Genomic DNA, 16,589 nt, shown 5'->3' on the forward strand with positions numbered 1-16,589 from the left:
GTTTAGTCCCAGGATCCTTAGCTTAGTGATGAGCTTTGTGGGCACTATGGTGTTGAATGCTGAGCTGTAGTCAATGAACAGCATTCTCACATAGGTGTTCCTTTTGTCCAGTTGTGAAAGGGCAGTGTGGAGTGCCATTGAGATTGTGTCATCTGTGGATCTGTTGGGGTGGCATGTGAATTGGAGTGGGTCTATGGTTTCCGGGATGAGGGTGTTGATGTGAGCCATGACCAGCCTTTCAAAGCATTTCATGGCTACAGACATGAGGGCTAAGGGGCGGTAGTCATTTAGGCAGATTACCTTCACTTTCTTGGGCACAAGGGACTATGGTGGTCTGCTTGAAACATGTAGGTATTACAGACTCAGTCAGGGAGAGGTTGAAAATGTCAGTGAAGACACTTGCCAGTTACTCCGCACATGCTCGGAGTACACGTCCTGGTAATCCATCTGGCCCCGCGGCCTTGTGAATGTTGACCCGTTTTAAGATCTTGCTTACATCAGCTACTGAGAGCATGATGACACAGTTTTTCTGGAAAAGCTGGTGCTCTCATGCATGCTTCAGTGTTGCTTGCCTCGAAGCGAGCATTAAAGGCATTTAGCCTGTCTGGTAGGCTCGGGTCACTGGGCAGCTTGCGGCTGAGTTTCCCTTTGTAGTACGTAATAGTTTGCAAGCCCTGCCACATCCGATGAGCATCAGAGCCGGTGTAGTCGGATTCAATCTTCGTCCTGCATTGACGCTTTGCCTGTTGAATGGTTCGTCGGAGGGCACAGCAGGATTTCTTATAAGCGTCTGGATTAGTGTCGCGCTCCTTGAAAGCGGCAGCTCTAGCCTTTAGCTCAGTGCGCATGTTGTGGACGACGTCGTCGATGCACTTATTGATGAAGCCGGTGACTGAGGTGGTATACTCCTCAATGCCATGGGATAAATTCCGGAACATATTCCAGTCTGTGCTAGGAAAACAGTCCTGTAACGTAGCATCTACTACATCTGTGCTAGGAAAACAGTCCTGTAACGTAGCATCCGTGTCATCTGACCACTTCCGCATTGGTACTTCCTGCTTTTGTTTTTGCTTGTAAACAGGAATCAGGAGGATAGAGCTTTGGTCAGATTTGGAAAAATGGAGGGCAAGAGAGAGCTTTGTGTGAGTCTCTGTGTGTGGAGTAAAGCTGGCCAAGAGTGTTTTTTCCTCTCTGGTTGCACGTGACATGCTAGTAGAAATTAGGTATATTTACTAAATAAACTAAAGTTTGCCTACATTGAAGTCCCCGGCCACTAGGAGCACCGCTTCTGGATGAACATAGCCATAACATAAGATAACATTTGTATTATTTGTAAAAGTGGAAGAAACAAAAACATTTTCACATCGGGTCAGGCAATTACTCAGAAAGGCAGCTGGACAGAATAATTGTGTTGATGAAACTATGTTTCTCTGCTGTCAGCCAGTCCTCACTGCTGAGTAGGAACCTATGACGCGAAATCCAGCACACTTTGACACTTTTAGGACATTCAGGAAGTGGCCCACTGACCTATATTATTCTAGTAAAATAATAAATAATAAAATAAAATTGTATAAAAATGTAATACAATAAATGTATTATTAGTCTTGTGAGATGTGATCCCAGATTGGCTGTTGATCCCGGGTCGGCTGTTGATCTCGGGTGGGCTGTTGATCCCGGGTCGGCTGTTGATCCCGGGTCGGCTGGTTGATCCCGGGTCGGCTGGTTGATCCCGGGTCGGCTGGTTGATCCCGGGTCGGCTGGTTGATCCCGGGTCGGCTGGTTGATCTCGGGTCGGCTGGTTGATCCCGGGTCGGCTGGTTGATCCCGGGTCGGCTGTTGATCCCGGGTCGGCTGGTTGATCTCGGGTCGGCTGTTGATCCCGGGTCGGATGTTGATCTCAGATCAAAGTGAAGTTTGTGCCCTGCTTGTTTCTGACTGTGAGCTTATACGAGGACATCTCTCTCTTCTCCCAGTTTCTGCTCCTCACCACATTCCACCATATGTGATGAAACTGTAATTCTACTCACCGTGTCACAACTATTTCCCTCTTCTGTTCCTTGTCTCTCTCTTCCCTTTCTTGTCTCTTTCTCTCTTCTTTTTCGTCAGGTGGCCTCCAGTCTGTGTGGCCCCCATGTGACGGCCATGCCCCACCTGCGTGATGCCCAGATGTTCCGTCCTCTCTGCGTTATCGGGAAACGTGTGGAGCGTTCGCTGCGTGTGCGTAAAGTACGCTCCCTGTTCCCCCTAGGGCCCTTGAAGGATCTGTTAGATGACCCGGCCGGCTCACCAGAGGTCTCCCTGAAGACTGAGGGGCCCGTGCGCTGCGACTTCCTGCACGAGGAGTTCCTGGATGGCGTGGGGAGGGTCCGTGTGCAGGTCAGCAACCTGAGGAAGGAGGCAGCAATATGCCCCTTGGCTCCACACAGACAGCTGTCCCTCAGGGACAACCTGCCCTGGCTGGACTCTGTACACCGTCTCTACCTGGTGAGACACTGGACTTAGATAAACATCAGAATGATGTATCGCTTTTCTCAATCTCAGCTATTTTTTTTTATGCACTATATATACCTCGGACCAACTGCCATGTCTGACACAAACAGGGAGTGGGGGAATGGGACTCACATGGCTCCCATTGCATATGTGCACCATAGAAGTCTTGATATTTATGGCATCATCCACTTGGCAAAAGCTGGTTGAATCAACGTTGTTTCCATGTCATTTCAACCAAAATCTTCAATGTGATGACGTTGAATCAACGTGAAAAACAAATTAGATTTTTTTTTAAGGAATCAACATAAGGGATTTAGATTTTAGATTTGTTTACCTTTTAGCTTAAATCCAATGCCATGGTGAATTATTTTGATGATTTCACATTAAATTCACTTTAGCTGACAACTCAACCAAATGTTAATCAAAACTAAACATTGCACTGATGTCTGTACCCAGTGGGCATTGTCTAATCCAAGGCTTTCTAACCCTGTTCCTGGAGATCTACTGTCCTGTAGGTTTACACTCCAACCCTGCTGCTGGAGAGCTTCCATCATGTAGGTTTACACTCCAACCCTGCTGCTGGAGAGCTTCCATCATGTAGGTTTACACTCCAACCCTGCTGCTGGAGAGCTTCCATCATGTAGGTTTACACTAACTCTGCTCCTGGAGAGCTTCCATCATGTAGGTTTACACTCCAACCCTGCTCCTGGAGAGCTTCCATCATGTAGGTTTACACTCCAACCCTGCTCCTGGAGAGCTTCCATTATGTAGGTTTTCACTCCAACCCGTTGTAATTAACCCAATCCAGTTTATCAACCAGCTAATTATTAGTATCAGGTGCGCTAGATTAGGGTCCAAAAACCTACAGGATGCTAGCTCCCTGGGCACAGGTTTGGAGAGCCCTGGTGTAAACCTACAGGATGCTAGCTCCCTGGGCACAGGTTTGGAGAGCCCTGGTGTAAACCTACAGGATGCTAGCTCCCTGGGCACAGGTTTGGAGAGCCCTGGTGTAAACCTACAGGATGCTAGCTCCCTGGGCACAGGTTTGGAGAGCCCTGGTGTAAACCTACAGGACGCTAGTTCTCGGGAACAGGGTCGGAGTGTAAACATACAGGACGCTAGCTCTCCAGGAACAGGGTCGGAATGTAAACCTACAGGACGCTAGCTGTCAGGAACAGGGTCGGAATGTAAAACTACAGGACGCTAGCTGTCAGGAACAGGTTTGGAGTGTAAACCTACAGGACACTAGCTCTCAGGAACAGGGTTGGAGTGTAAACCTACAGGACGCTAGCTCTCCAGGAACAGGGTCGGAGTGTAAACCTACAGGACGCTAGCTGTCAGGAACAGGGTCGGAATGTAAAACTACAGGACAGTAGATCTCCAGGAACAAGGTTGGAGTGTAAACCTACAGGACGCTAACTCTCAGGAAAAGGGTTGGAGTGTAACCCTACAGGACGCTAGCTCTCAGGAAGAAGGTTGGAGTGTAAACCTTACAGGACGGTAGCCCTCTAGGAACAGGGTTGGAGTGTAAACCTATAGGATGCTAGCTGTTAGGAACAGGGTTGGAGTGCCCTGGTGTAAACCTACAGGACAGTAGCTCTCCAGGAACAGGGTTGGAGTGTAAACCTACAGGACGGTAGCTCTCCAGGAACAGGGTTGGAGTATAAACCTACAGGAGGGTAGCTCTCCAGGAACAGGGTTGGAGTGTAAACCTACAGGACGCTAGCTGTCAGGAACAGGGTTGGAGAGCCCTGGTCTAATCTCTTTCTATCTCTTGGTTCCAGGTGAGCGAGGTGTACTGCAGCTCAGATGCCAAACTGCGTGTGCTGGGGATGGAGAGGAGGACAGAGCTGAGGCTGGGGCCCAACACCCCTCTGGCCTTCTCCTGCCTCAGGCTCTCTGTCTCTCCCTCGGGCCTGGTGGAGGTGTGTGACGGCTGGGAGGGCAGCTACCTACACCCCAAGGCCAGGTGGGCCAAGTTCGACTCACCGGACTATGCGTCTCTGGTAGCAGGTAGACCGGTGTCTGAGCCCAAGATGATGGGCCTGCTCTCCCAGTTTGGTGAGCTAACCTCCACTCTGTTGTCCAATAAACCTCCTCTCCCTCCCTTCCTGATCTCCCATCTCCAACGTTCAAGTTCTTCCATCCCATTTCATGGCACAAACACAATGCACACTTCCCTTACTTTCCAATTCAGATTCAGATCAATTTATAACCACCTTCCTCCCGTTCCCCTTACAGCGTTCAACTTCTCCCACCCCTCCATAATCTCCCTGCCCAGCTCGGCCCTCCACCTGCCGGGCCCGTCCCCCAGCAAGGAGCAACACCAGCACCACAAGGTGACAGACTACCAGGAGGCGCAGGAGATCTCCAGCGAGGCCCTACTGCCCCTGGAGGAGGAAGAGGAGGAGGGAAGCTGAGGGAGAGGGAGGAAGAAAGGAAGGGAGGAAGGAAGGAAGGGGGCTGATAGGGAGAGGTAGGGGGGTGGAGGAGAGGAGTGTGAGGAAAGGACATTTGGTCTCTCAGGGTTAAAAGCCAATTAAATGAAATTGACAGATGAGCAATGCTGTATTCCATCCGCAGTTTATTAATACACCACAGACACGGATATTGGTAATCTACGCCAACTTTTCCAGTTATTTAGTCACAAAGACAAAAAGTTCCTGTTCTGTGATTCCAAGGACGATTCCTTTGAGAGTGAGTCAATTTATTGTTGAACTAGGCATTTTTTATTAATTGCAGCGTGTCTGTAAAGTCCTTGATCTTGGGGACTTAAATGTACAGCAGCTGGTCCTCATGACTTCTCTCTCTCTCTCTCTCTGACTCAGATTCATCAAACACCCATGGAGATTGTGATGAAGGAGGGAGGGAGGGAGGAGGAGGGAGAGACAGAGCGATAGATAGATAGAGGGACCGAGATATAGAAAAAGAGGAGAGGGACAGAGAGAGAGAGAGAAATAAAAGTATAGGATAATAACAGAGATAACCCACACCAGATAACCCACACCACACCAGAATACCCACACCGCACCAGATAACCCACTCCACACCACACCAGATAACCCACACCAGATAACCCACACCACACCACACCAGATAACCCACCCCACACCACACCATAACCCACACCAGATAACCCACCCCACACCACACCAGATAACCCACCCCACACCACACCAGATAACCCACACCAGATAACCCACCCCACACCACACCAGATAACCCACACCACACCAGATAACCCACATCACACCAGATAACCCACATCACACCAGATAACCCACATCAGATAACCCACACCGCACCAGATAACCCACACCAGATAACCCACACCACACCAGAATACCCACACCGCACCAGATAACCCACTCCACACCACACCAGATAACCCACACCAGATAACCCACACCACACCACACCAGATAACCCACCCCACACCACACCAGATAACCCACCCCACACCACACCAGATAACCCACACACCACACCAGATAACCCACACCAGATAACCCACACCAGATACCCCACACCAGATAACCCACCCCGCACCAGATAACCCACCCCGCACCAGATAACCCACCCCGCACCAGATAACCCACACCGCACCAGATAACCCACATCAGATAACCCACACCAGATAACCCACACCGCACCAGATAACCCACACCGCACCAGATAACCCACACCGCACCAGATAACCCACACCGCACCAGATAACCCACACCGCACCAGATAACCCGCACCAGATAACCCACACCAGATAACCCACACCACACCAGATAACCCACACCAGATAACCCACCCCAGATAACCCACCCCACACCAGATAACCCACATCAGATAACCCACACCACACCAGATAACCCACACCAGATAACCCACACCGCACCAGATAACCCACACCAGATAACCCACATCACACCAGCAGAAACAGGTTTTATTCACATCTATGTCTGCATCTCAAATGGCAGCCTATTCCCTACATAGTGCACTACTTTTGACCAGGGGCCAAAGGGAGCCCCATAGGGAGCCCTGGTCAAAAGTAGTGCACTAACTATTTCCGTTTGATTCGTTTAACAGAAACTTCCTGTCAGTGGCCTCGACCACACCCCACTATGAGACACTGTATCTAGACAACTAGACCATTGTCCTTCGAAGCCGTCTCCACTTGGCATTCAGTGAGTGTGTGGGTGGTTGAGTGGGCACTGAATGTTCTGTGCACGATTAACGACATCCGTCACACTTCTGTCCCTACCTAGTCTATATCATTTATGTAGAAATAATAATATATGACATTTAGCAGACGCTTTTATACAAAGTGATTTATCCTTAGTGCATTCCCCTTAATGTAGTCTCATCACCTTTGACCTCTGAGATTCATTCTGAAGGTGGAATCAACATGGTGGAAATCTACAGGGGAGAAATAACTAGATGTTTTAGATCCTGCCAGACGTCAATAAGAGATCATAGCTTTCACCTGGTCATTCTATGTCATGGAAAGATGACGTGTTCCTAATGTTTTGTACACTCAGTATATTAACTGTATAAGTTACATGCAGTCAATATACTGAGTGTAGAAAACATTAGGAACACCTGTTCTTTCCATGACATAGAATGACTAGGTGAATCCAAATGAAAGCTATGATCTCTTATTGATGTCACTTGTTTAATCCACTTCAAATTAGTGTAGATGAAAGCGAGGAGAGAGGTGAAAGGATTTTTAAGCCTCGAAACAATTGAGACGGATTGTGTATGTATGATCGGCAATTGGCAACCCATTCCTTATGGGATTAATTGACACATCAACAAACATTACAATAATTCACTACGGTAATTAAATGATCATTTTTCTTCCTGTGTTCTCTGCATTGCGCATCACATAAAGAGTGAAAAAAACAATCTATACATAATCGTAAATAAGATTATCCAAACAATAATTACATCCTTAGAGCAGTAAAATAATATACCTACAGTACCAGTCAACATTTTGGACACAGCTACTCATTCAAGGGATTTTCTTTATTTTTACTATTTTCTACATTATAGAATAATAGTGAAGACAACACTATGAAATAACACATATGGAATCATGTAGTAACCAAAAAAAAGTGTTAAATCCAAATATATTTTATATTTGAGATTCTTCAAATAGCTACCCTTTGCCTTTATGACAGCTTTGCACACTCTTGGCATTCTCTCAACCAGCTTCACCTGTAATGCTTTTCCAACCGTCTTGAAGGAGTTCCCACATATGCTGAGCACTTGCTGGCTGCTTATCCTTCACTCTGCGGTCCAACTCATCCCAAACCATCTCAATTTGGTTGAATTGAGGTCGGGCGATTGTGTAGGCCAGGTCATCTGATGCAGCACTCCATCACTCTACTTCTTGGTAAAATAGCCCTTACACTGTCTGGAGGTGTGTTGGGTCATTGTCCAGTTGAAAAACAAATGAGAGTCCCAGTAAGCCCAAACCAGATGGGATGGTGTATCGCTGAAGAATGCTGTGGTAACCATGCTGGTTAAGTGTACCTTAAATTCTACATATATCACAGTGTCACCAGCAAAGCACCCCCACACCATAACACCTCCATGCTTCACGGTGGGAAATACACATGCAGAGATCATCCATTCACCCACACTGTGTTTCACAAAGACACGGCGGTTGGAACCGAAACGTACCAATTTGGACTCCAGACCAAAAGACACATTTCCACCGGTATAATGTCCATTGTTCATGTTTCTTGGACCAAGCAAGTCTCTTCTTCTTCTTATTGGCGTCCTTTAGTAGTGGTTTCTTTGCAGCAATTCATGCATGAATGCCTGATTCACAGTCTACTTTGAACAGTTTATGTTGAGATGTGTCTGTTACTTGAACACTGAAGCATTTATTTGGGCTGCAATTTCTGAGGTTGGTAAATCTAATGAACTTATCCTCTGCAGCAGAGGTAACTCTGGGTCTTCTTTTCCTTTGGCGGTCCTCATGAAAGGTAGTTTCATCATAGCGCTTGAAGGTTTTTGCGACTGCACTTGAAGAAACTTTCAAAGTTCTTGAAATGTTCTGTATTGACTGACCATGTCTTAAAGTACTGATGGACTGTCGTTTCTCTTTGCTTATTTGAGCTATTCTTGCCATAATATGGACTTGGTCTTTTACCAAATAGGGCTATCTTCTGTATACCCCCCCCCCACAACACAACTGATTGGCTGAAAACGCATTAAGAAGGAAAGAAATTACACAAATTAACTTTTAAGAAGGCACACCTGTTGGGTTTATGATTAATCTCCTCCACACATTTTTTTCATATTGCATCAACAGTTTTTTTTTAATCATTTCTATGTCCCCCTTAATTTGGGTTTCATACAGATGTTCAGTCAGACTGTTGCCCAGGCTCCCCTACGGATAGACTCCATTGAAAAACTTAACTAGCTATTCTGGCAGTTGCCCTATACAACAGTCTATTCCAAAGTCTCTCCATACACACCTTCCATTTCCCCTCACAGGGTTTCCAGCCCATGTACCCAGTTATATTGCAAGCATCGGTGCAAACTTGTGGACACCTAAAAAGTAACGAAGTGCTCTGTTATGAACATGTTTGTTTAGAAAAAAAAAAATACCTCTTAGCAACCCCACACTCCTGCTGAATAGTTCAGAACAGGACATACACATGTCTGATACAGTTTGGAATAGGTAGCGTAACCAATATCTTTGATTGTTTTTCTTTTTCCTTTAACTCCCCCTTAGAACTATATTTGCTGAGTCGGCCAGGGCAGATGTTCCGTATAAAAATGTAATATGTTCATCAATAAAAATACCCCAATATTTATAATTGCTAGTAAACTCAATGTTTTCACCAAAACAAAACTGAAAAACACATCTCCTAGTAGCTGGTTTTCTGAAAGTCATAATCTGTGTTTTAGTCTGGTTGATCCTGAGTCTCCATCTTTTCCATCAAGTCATTATCTGTGTTTTAGTCTGGTTGAGCATGAGTCTCCACCTTATACACCAAGTCATTATCTGTGTTTTAGTCTGTTAATGAGTCTCCATCTTTTCCACCAAGTCATTATCTGTGTTTTAGTCTGTTAATGAGTCTCCATCTTTTCCACCAAGTCATTATCTGTGTTTTAGTCTGGTTAATCCTGAGTCTCCATCTTTTACACCAACAGACTGCGCATGATAACATGTTCGGCAGGTCTTGTTCAGTTTCCGCCATCAAAATAATATCATCAGTATATAAAAGGATACTTAGCATTTCATCATATCTTACTCAAAATATTTCTGTTTAATTTATTTTGCCAAATCAATTATAAACAAAGCAAACAAAGTCGGTGAAAAGGCGTTTCCTTGTTTTAAACCCGAGGGTGTGGGAAACCAATCTGAACGATATTCATTGACACGCACACAAGCAATTGGTACTTTGTAAAGAGACTGGATTGCTTGATAAAATTTCCCATCAACCCTGTAACAAACTACTGGCTAAACGCGTGCCATTCAGAGGGTGTATGGGCAAGGCAAACGATTTAAGTGCCTTTGAACAGGTTATGGTAGTAGCTGCCAGGCACACGGGTTTGTGTCAAGAACCGCAATGCTGCTGGGTTTATAACGCTCAACAGTTTCCTTTGTGTATCAAGAATGGTCCACCACACAAAACACATCCAGCCAACTTGAAACAACTGTGAGAAACATTGGAGTCGACATGGGCCAGCAACCCTGTGGATACGCTTTCGACACCTTGAAGAATCCATGCCTTGGACGAAATTGAGGCTGTTCTGAGAGCAAAAGGGGGTGCAACTCAATATTAGGAAGGTGTTCCTAATGTTTTGTACACTCAGTGTATATGTATAAATGATTTATAGATATACTGATATTTCACTCCAAGATGCCTCTCTGTATATTGCCTTCTGTGTAGATACTGTAGGTAGCAGAGACCTAAAGCTGTAATATATCCCCTGTGAGACTGTTCCCATGTGGTGGTGGTGATAAGAGCTCATCCACCATAGTCCCATGGTAGTAGTAGAGAACACCTACCTGATCCAGCTACCTGGGAGAGATTGAACTGAGGTGAATGTGAACAAGGTCAATATACAGAGCTGGCCCCCCAGCAAAAGTGAGCAATCGGGGGGAGAAGGGCCTTGGACAAGGGAGGTGACCAAAAACCTGATGATCACTTTGACAGAGCTCCAGAGTTTCTCTGTGGAGATGGGAGAACTTTCCAGAAGGGACAACCATCTCTTTAGCACACCACCAATCAGGCCTTTATGGTAGAGTGGCCAGACAGAAGCCACTCATCAGTAAAAGGCATATGACAGCCCGCTTGGAGTTTGCCAAAAGCCACCTAAAGACTCTAGTCTCCTAAGATTTAACTCTTTGGCCTGAATGCCAAGCGTCACGTCTAGAGGAAACTTGGCACCATCCCTAAGGTGAAGCATGGTGGTGGCAGTATCATGCTGTGAGGATGTTTTTCAGCGGCAGGGACTGGAAGACTAGTCAGGATCGAGACAAAGATTAACAGAGTAAAGTACAGAGATCCTTGATGAAAACCTGCTCCAAAGAGCTCAGGACCTCAGACTGGGGCGAAGGTTCACGTTCCAACAGGACAACGACCCTAAGCACACAGCCAAGACAACGCAGGAGTGGCTTTGGGACAAGTCTCTGAATGTCCTTGAGTAGCCCAGCCAGAGCCCGGACTTAACTCCAATCGAACATCTCTTGAGAGACCTGAAAATAGCTGTGCAGCAACACTCCCCATCCAACCTGACAGAGCTTGAGAGGATCTGCAAAGAAAAATGGGCTGTAATCGCTGCCAAATGTGCATCAACAAAGTACAGAGTAAAGGGTCTGAATACTATTTCAGTTCCATTTTATTTATTTTTTATAATAAATTAGCAAAAAAAATTCTGAAAACCATTTTTTTTTTACTTTGTCATTATGGGGTATTGTGTGTAGATTGATGATGAAAAACAACAATTTAATGAAATTTTTTTTTTTACTAAGGATGTAAATGAACAAAATGTGTATAATGTCAAGGGGTCTGAATACTTTCCGAATCATTCTTGCTCTGAGCTAGGCTAATAAGGAAGAGTTTGAGAGTCAGTTATCTATAGAATGTTGCGCTGTGGCATGCTGTGAGATAAGAGTGCCGACACACATTCATCTAGAAGGAGAATACATTATTAAAAGAAGAAGAAAAGAGTGAAAGACAGGAAACGCAAATGTCAAGTGGCAAGCTGCTACAAAACTACTTTAGACTGAGGACCTACAGTACCTATTTTGGTAGCAGCTTGCCATACAATACTGTGTATTCATCTGTACAGAAACCTCATGTGGTGGTGTCAGAAGCTCAGAAAAAAAAAATTGAAACTGGAGAGAAAAAGCCCCCCCCCAAAAAAATACCAGTGTTAGCGGTTGTTGTTATTCTTCAATAACACAAACCCCAAAGCAAATCAGGGGGAGGAAAACAGGTTTATTCAAAGAGGATAAATCATAGATGTTACGCTGAGAGGTAGATGGTAGTTCCTTCCCTGTCCTCAGTGATTCTCTCCTGTGATTCTCTCCCCAGAACAAAGGGACAGCATGTCGTTTAATAACCCAGCCCTAGCCTGTGGTCGACCAATTAGAATTCCTTGCAATAAAACTGAGCCAATGGCCAAATAACAAAGTATCGTATTTCAGACTCAATATATAGGCGAATTCCTCCCATGTCCCTGCATTAATCCCCTATTACAGAAAAACCTCTTTCCATTGACCGTTAGTATTCTATTGACTTTAGGTCCTCTGTCTCTGCGTTGTGTATTTATCTTCCAAATATTCTTATATACTGGACACAATCCATATTGACAGGTCAATCATTTATAAATTAATAAAAAATAAAAAAAACATGCCCTTTTTTTTGTGTTTATTTAATTTTTTTTACTTTTAATTATATAAAAATATTTATTACAACATTCTTCATTTTGTGTGTAATTCATTCAGTCCAGTTGATTAATTCATATGCGCCTGTATTTATAAAGACCCATTGGTTGGTTTCTACATTATTTAGAGATGACTCACCTCCCGTTTCAACCGCAGCGTGTTTGCATAGATTCCAGGAGACACAATATCTCTGGGCAAGTCTATCCTTAGTTTCACAACGCAGAAACAAAAATAGGAAAGAAGAGATGAGATACATAAAACAAAAAACTTTGAAAAAGTGATAGGACGAGATTTTCTCAATTCATTTTCTCTACTTCCTCAGAGTCAGATGAGTTAACGGATACCATTTTCATGTCTCTGCATTCAGCATGAAGGAAGTTAAGAAGTAATTTCATTAAAATTGTATTTACATGCTTCTGACTCTGGGTAAGTTGATAAAGGGCTCAATTGGCAAAATCTCGCAATATCCCTTTAAATCAAAATGCTAACATGACAGCCATAACTCCTTACACATCATACGATTATTGATTACATGATCAGTTCATGATGTCATAGAGTGTTGTTCCGCTTTCTCATTATTTACAGTCAGTTGGAACTGTTGCCACATGGTATAAATATGATGAACAGTTAATATACCAGGAACTCATGACATCTCTCCAACAGTTTGAATATGATGAACAGTTAACATACCAGGAACTCATGACATCTCTCCAACAGTTTGAATATGATGAACAGTTAATATACCAGGAACTCATGACATCTCTCATGACATTAATATGGGAGATGTTATTAAAAGCTGGACGGTGGGGAGACATATGGAGTGGCTGGCTGGCAGTTCCACAGAGATGGCTGTAAGGGGGAAAGAGGTGCATGGCTGAGGAAGACTACTTCTGCCTCTCTCTCTCACACGCGCACACACACACACACACGTGAAGAGTTGAACACACTCACAAAACATCAAACAATCAATACAATTGAAACGGTTGCTTGAATGTCTTAGCGTTTTTCATTTGTAAAAGTTTACCATGGTAACCCCACCAGATCCAGCCACTGACTGTACCAGTCAGTCAGTCAGTCCATCCACCAATCAATCAATCAGTCAGTCCATCCACCAATCAATCAATCAGTCAGTCCATCCACCAACCAGTCAGTCAGTCCATCCACCAATCAATCAGCCAATCAATTAAATCAACTGAAGATAGTTTAGCGTTTGTATATGCATCAGTATACCTACATTACATAACGTATGATTGCTTATGGTAGATTTGCATGGCTTGTGGATTGGATGTTTCAATAGAACAGGTAATGGTCTGATATAACTAAAGTCAGTGAGTCCAACGGTTACAACTTTCAAATTCAGCTTTTTTTTCCCTCTCCACAGAAAATGATTCATACAAGTGAGTCTTCATGTAAAATGTATAATTTTCTGCATAAAAACAAATCAAAGATGAATTGACTGATGATTAAATGAATCATTACAACCTTAATTGTGAGAAGTGTTAATACAGAACGTGTTCTACGGCATCTGTGAAATGGGACCTGCTTTAAAACTGCATTTTGTGACAAATCAAGAAAATAAAAAAAAAAACATGTTAAGTTGCACAATGAGAATAAATTAAAAAAAAAAAAGCCAATGACAATAGAGGCTAGGTTCGAGATGGACTTTCACACACACACACACACACACACACACACACACACACACACACACACACACACACACACACACACACACACACACACACACACACAAACACACGCTTAAAACAACTGCAATAGTTTTTATAAAAACTGAAATTAAAGTGATTAAAGTGTCTTGGCAAAACTTAAAAAACACTGTGTGGGCACAGCTAGCTAGCTAGCTTCTCAACGCTCTGTGGGCACAGCTAGCTAGCTAGCTTCTCAACGCTCTGTGGGCACAGCTAGCTAGCTAGCTTCTCAACGCTCAACATGACACATACTAATAAATATGAGGTCCACTGCAACACTGACGCGGTCAACGTTTATAATAAATATGAGGTCCACTGCAACGGTCAAAAAGTTTCTAATAATAATTATGTGATCCACTGCAACATTGACACGGTCAAAGTTATTAGTAAATATGTCAGGGATCATAAACCAGATTCAGTCGCGGGACGATTCTTTCTTGAGCGGATGGCCGGGGGCACCTTTTTTTATAAAAACATTTCTTTTTGCTCAGAAAACTTGGGGGGGGGGGGACGGAAGGACAAATAGAGCCGGGACGTCAGTTGGGAAACCCTGAAATACGTCAGTTGGGAAACCCTGAAATACGTCAGTTGGGAAACCCTGAAATACGTCAGTTGGGAAACCCTGAAATACGTCAGTTGGGAAACCCTGAAATACGTCAGTTGGGAAACCCTGAAATACGTGATCCACTGCAACAGACAAAGTTCCTACACACCAGGTTTCCCTTCCTTCTTTACTTAAGTATCTCAGAGACAAAAATAATTAGTTTTTAGCTCTGTATATTATCTCTATATATTTTCTCTCTGTATATTATCTCTGTATATGAACTAATATGTAAAGTTTAGCATGAGTGTTTAATACAGGATAGTTCCAAGGATATCAGTGCTTGTTGGGTCTAGTGTTCTATATTCCAGGGGTGAGGACTATTTCTTTCAGGGTTTTAAGAGACAAAACTGGCTGGTTATTTTAGACTGAGTGTATCACACACATACAAAAAAAAAAAAAAAGATTTGATGGACGGGAATTTCCGATAAATTCATGCAAACAAGAAGTGACTGTGATAAACCGTAGTCACATTAAACCATTATCTCGTGTCCTGAGGAAACCATCTAACCCAACATAGAGAAGGGAGGTTGAATGCAACAAGCACTGTTTTCTCCCAGTCTCTCTCAGACTACTGTGAGGGTACACTATAAAGCAGGATCATTGAGTTAGCCAGCTAAATTTGCTTTACTTTTCTGAAATAACTTTTTTAATTTTTTTTTTATTATTTTAGAAAGAAAAGCTTGAAATGGATTCAACAAGCAAAAATTCATAACTCAAATTGCTAGAGGGTTGGCCCACATGGGGGAAAATGGTGCAGAACAGCTTCCATACTACCTCTGAGGGTTTAGAGGTAGTCACCTCATACAAGTACTTGGGAGTATATCAGCACATATCAAAGTTGCAGGCTAAAGTTACATCTAGACTTGGTTTCCTCTATCGTAATCTTTCACCCCCAGCTGCCAAACTAACCCTGATTCAGATGACTATCCCACCCGTGCTAGTTTACGGAGACGTAATTTATAGATCGGCAGGTAAGGGTTCTCACGAGCGACTAGATGTTCTTTACCATTCGGCCATCAGATTTGCCACCAATGCTCCTTATAGGACACATCACTGCACTCTATACTCCTCTGTAAACTGGTCATCTCTGTATACCTGTCTCAAGACCCACTGGTTGATGCTTATTTATAAAACCCTCTTAGGCCTCACTCCCCCCTATCTGAGATATCTACTGCAGCCCTCATCCTCCACATACAACACCCGTTCACTCCCCCCTATCTGAGATATCTACTGCAGCCCTCATCCTCCACATACAACACCCGTTCTGCCAGTCACATTCTGTTAAAGGTCCCCAAAGTACACACATCCCTGGGTCGCTCCTCTTTTCAGTTCACTGCAGCTAGCGACTGGAACGAGCTGCAACAAACACTCAAACTGGACAGTTTTATCTCCATCTCTTCATTCAAAGACTCAATCATGGACACTCTTACTGACAGTTGTGGCTGTGGCTTTGTGTGATGTATTGTTGTCTCTACCTTCTTGCCTTTGTGCTGTTTGTTGTCTGTGCCCAATAATGTTTGTACCCTGTTTTGTGCCGCTACCATGTTGTGTTGCTACCATGCTGTGTTGTCTTAGGTCTCTCTTTATCGAGTGTTGAGTTGTGTCTCTTGTCGTGATGTGTGTTTTGTCCTAGATTTTTATTTAATTTATTTCTATTTTTAATTCCTCGTCCCCGCAGGAGGCCTTTTGCCTTTTGGTAGGCCGTCATTGTAAATAAGAATTTGTTCTTAACCGACTTGCCTAGTTAAATAAAGGTTAAATAAAAGAATAATCCAATAAAAACAGTCGCTTTCTGTGACTAATTGAGGTAAAATAGTAATTCTGCATTTCGGCAGTACACAATGACACATCCAGTAGGAGTTTTAAGAAATATTTG

At 43.9% G+C, this 16,589-nt stretch overlaps 1 protein-coding gene across 1 annotated transcript; it reads left to right on the forward strand.

The window, feature by feature from the left end:
- The first annotated feature begins 2,406 nt into the window (after nucleotides 1–2,406).
- LOC106586905 (uncharacterized) lies at nucleotides 2,407–4,924 on the forward strand. The gene is made up of 3 exons (XM_014174647.2): nucleotides 2,407–2,484; nucleotides 4,275–4,551; nucleotides 4,732–4,924. Exons 2-3 carry the CDS (start codon nucleotides 4,323–4,325, stop codon nucleotides 4,908–4,910), a joined length of 408 nt encoding a protein of 135 aa, XP_014030122.2. The 5' UTR covers nucleotides 2,407–2,484; nucleotides 4,275–4,322; the 3' UTR covers nucleotides 4,911–4,924.
- The last annotated feature ends 11,665 nt before the right edge of the window (nucleotides 4,925–16,589 follow it).

Source organism: Salmo salar, chromosome ssa25 (assembly GCF_905237065.1).
Source record: "Salmo salar chromosome ssa25, Ssal_v3.1, whole genome shotgun sequence".
Classification (NCBI taxonomy): domain Eukaryota; kingdom Metazoa; phylum Chordata; class Actinopteri; order Salmoniformes; family Salmonidae; genus Salmo; species Salmo salar.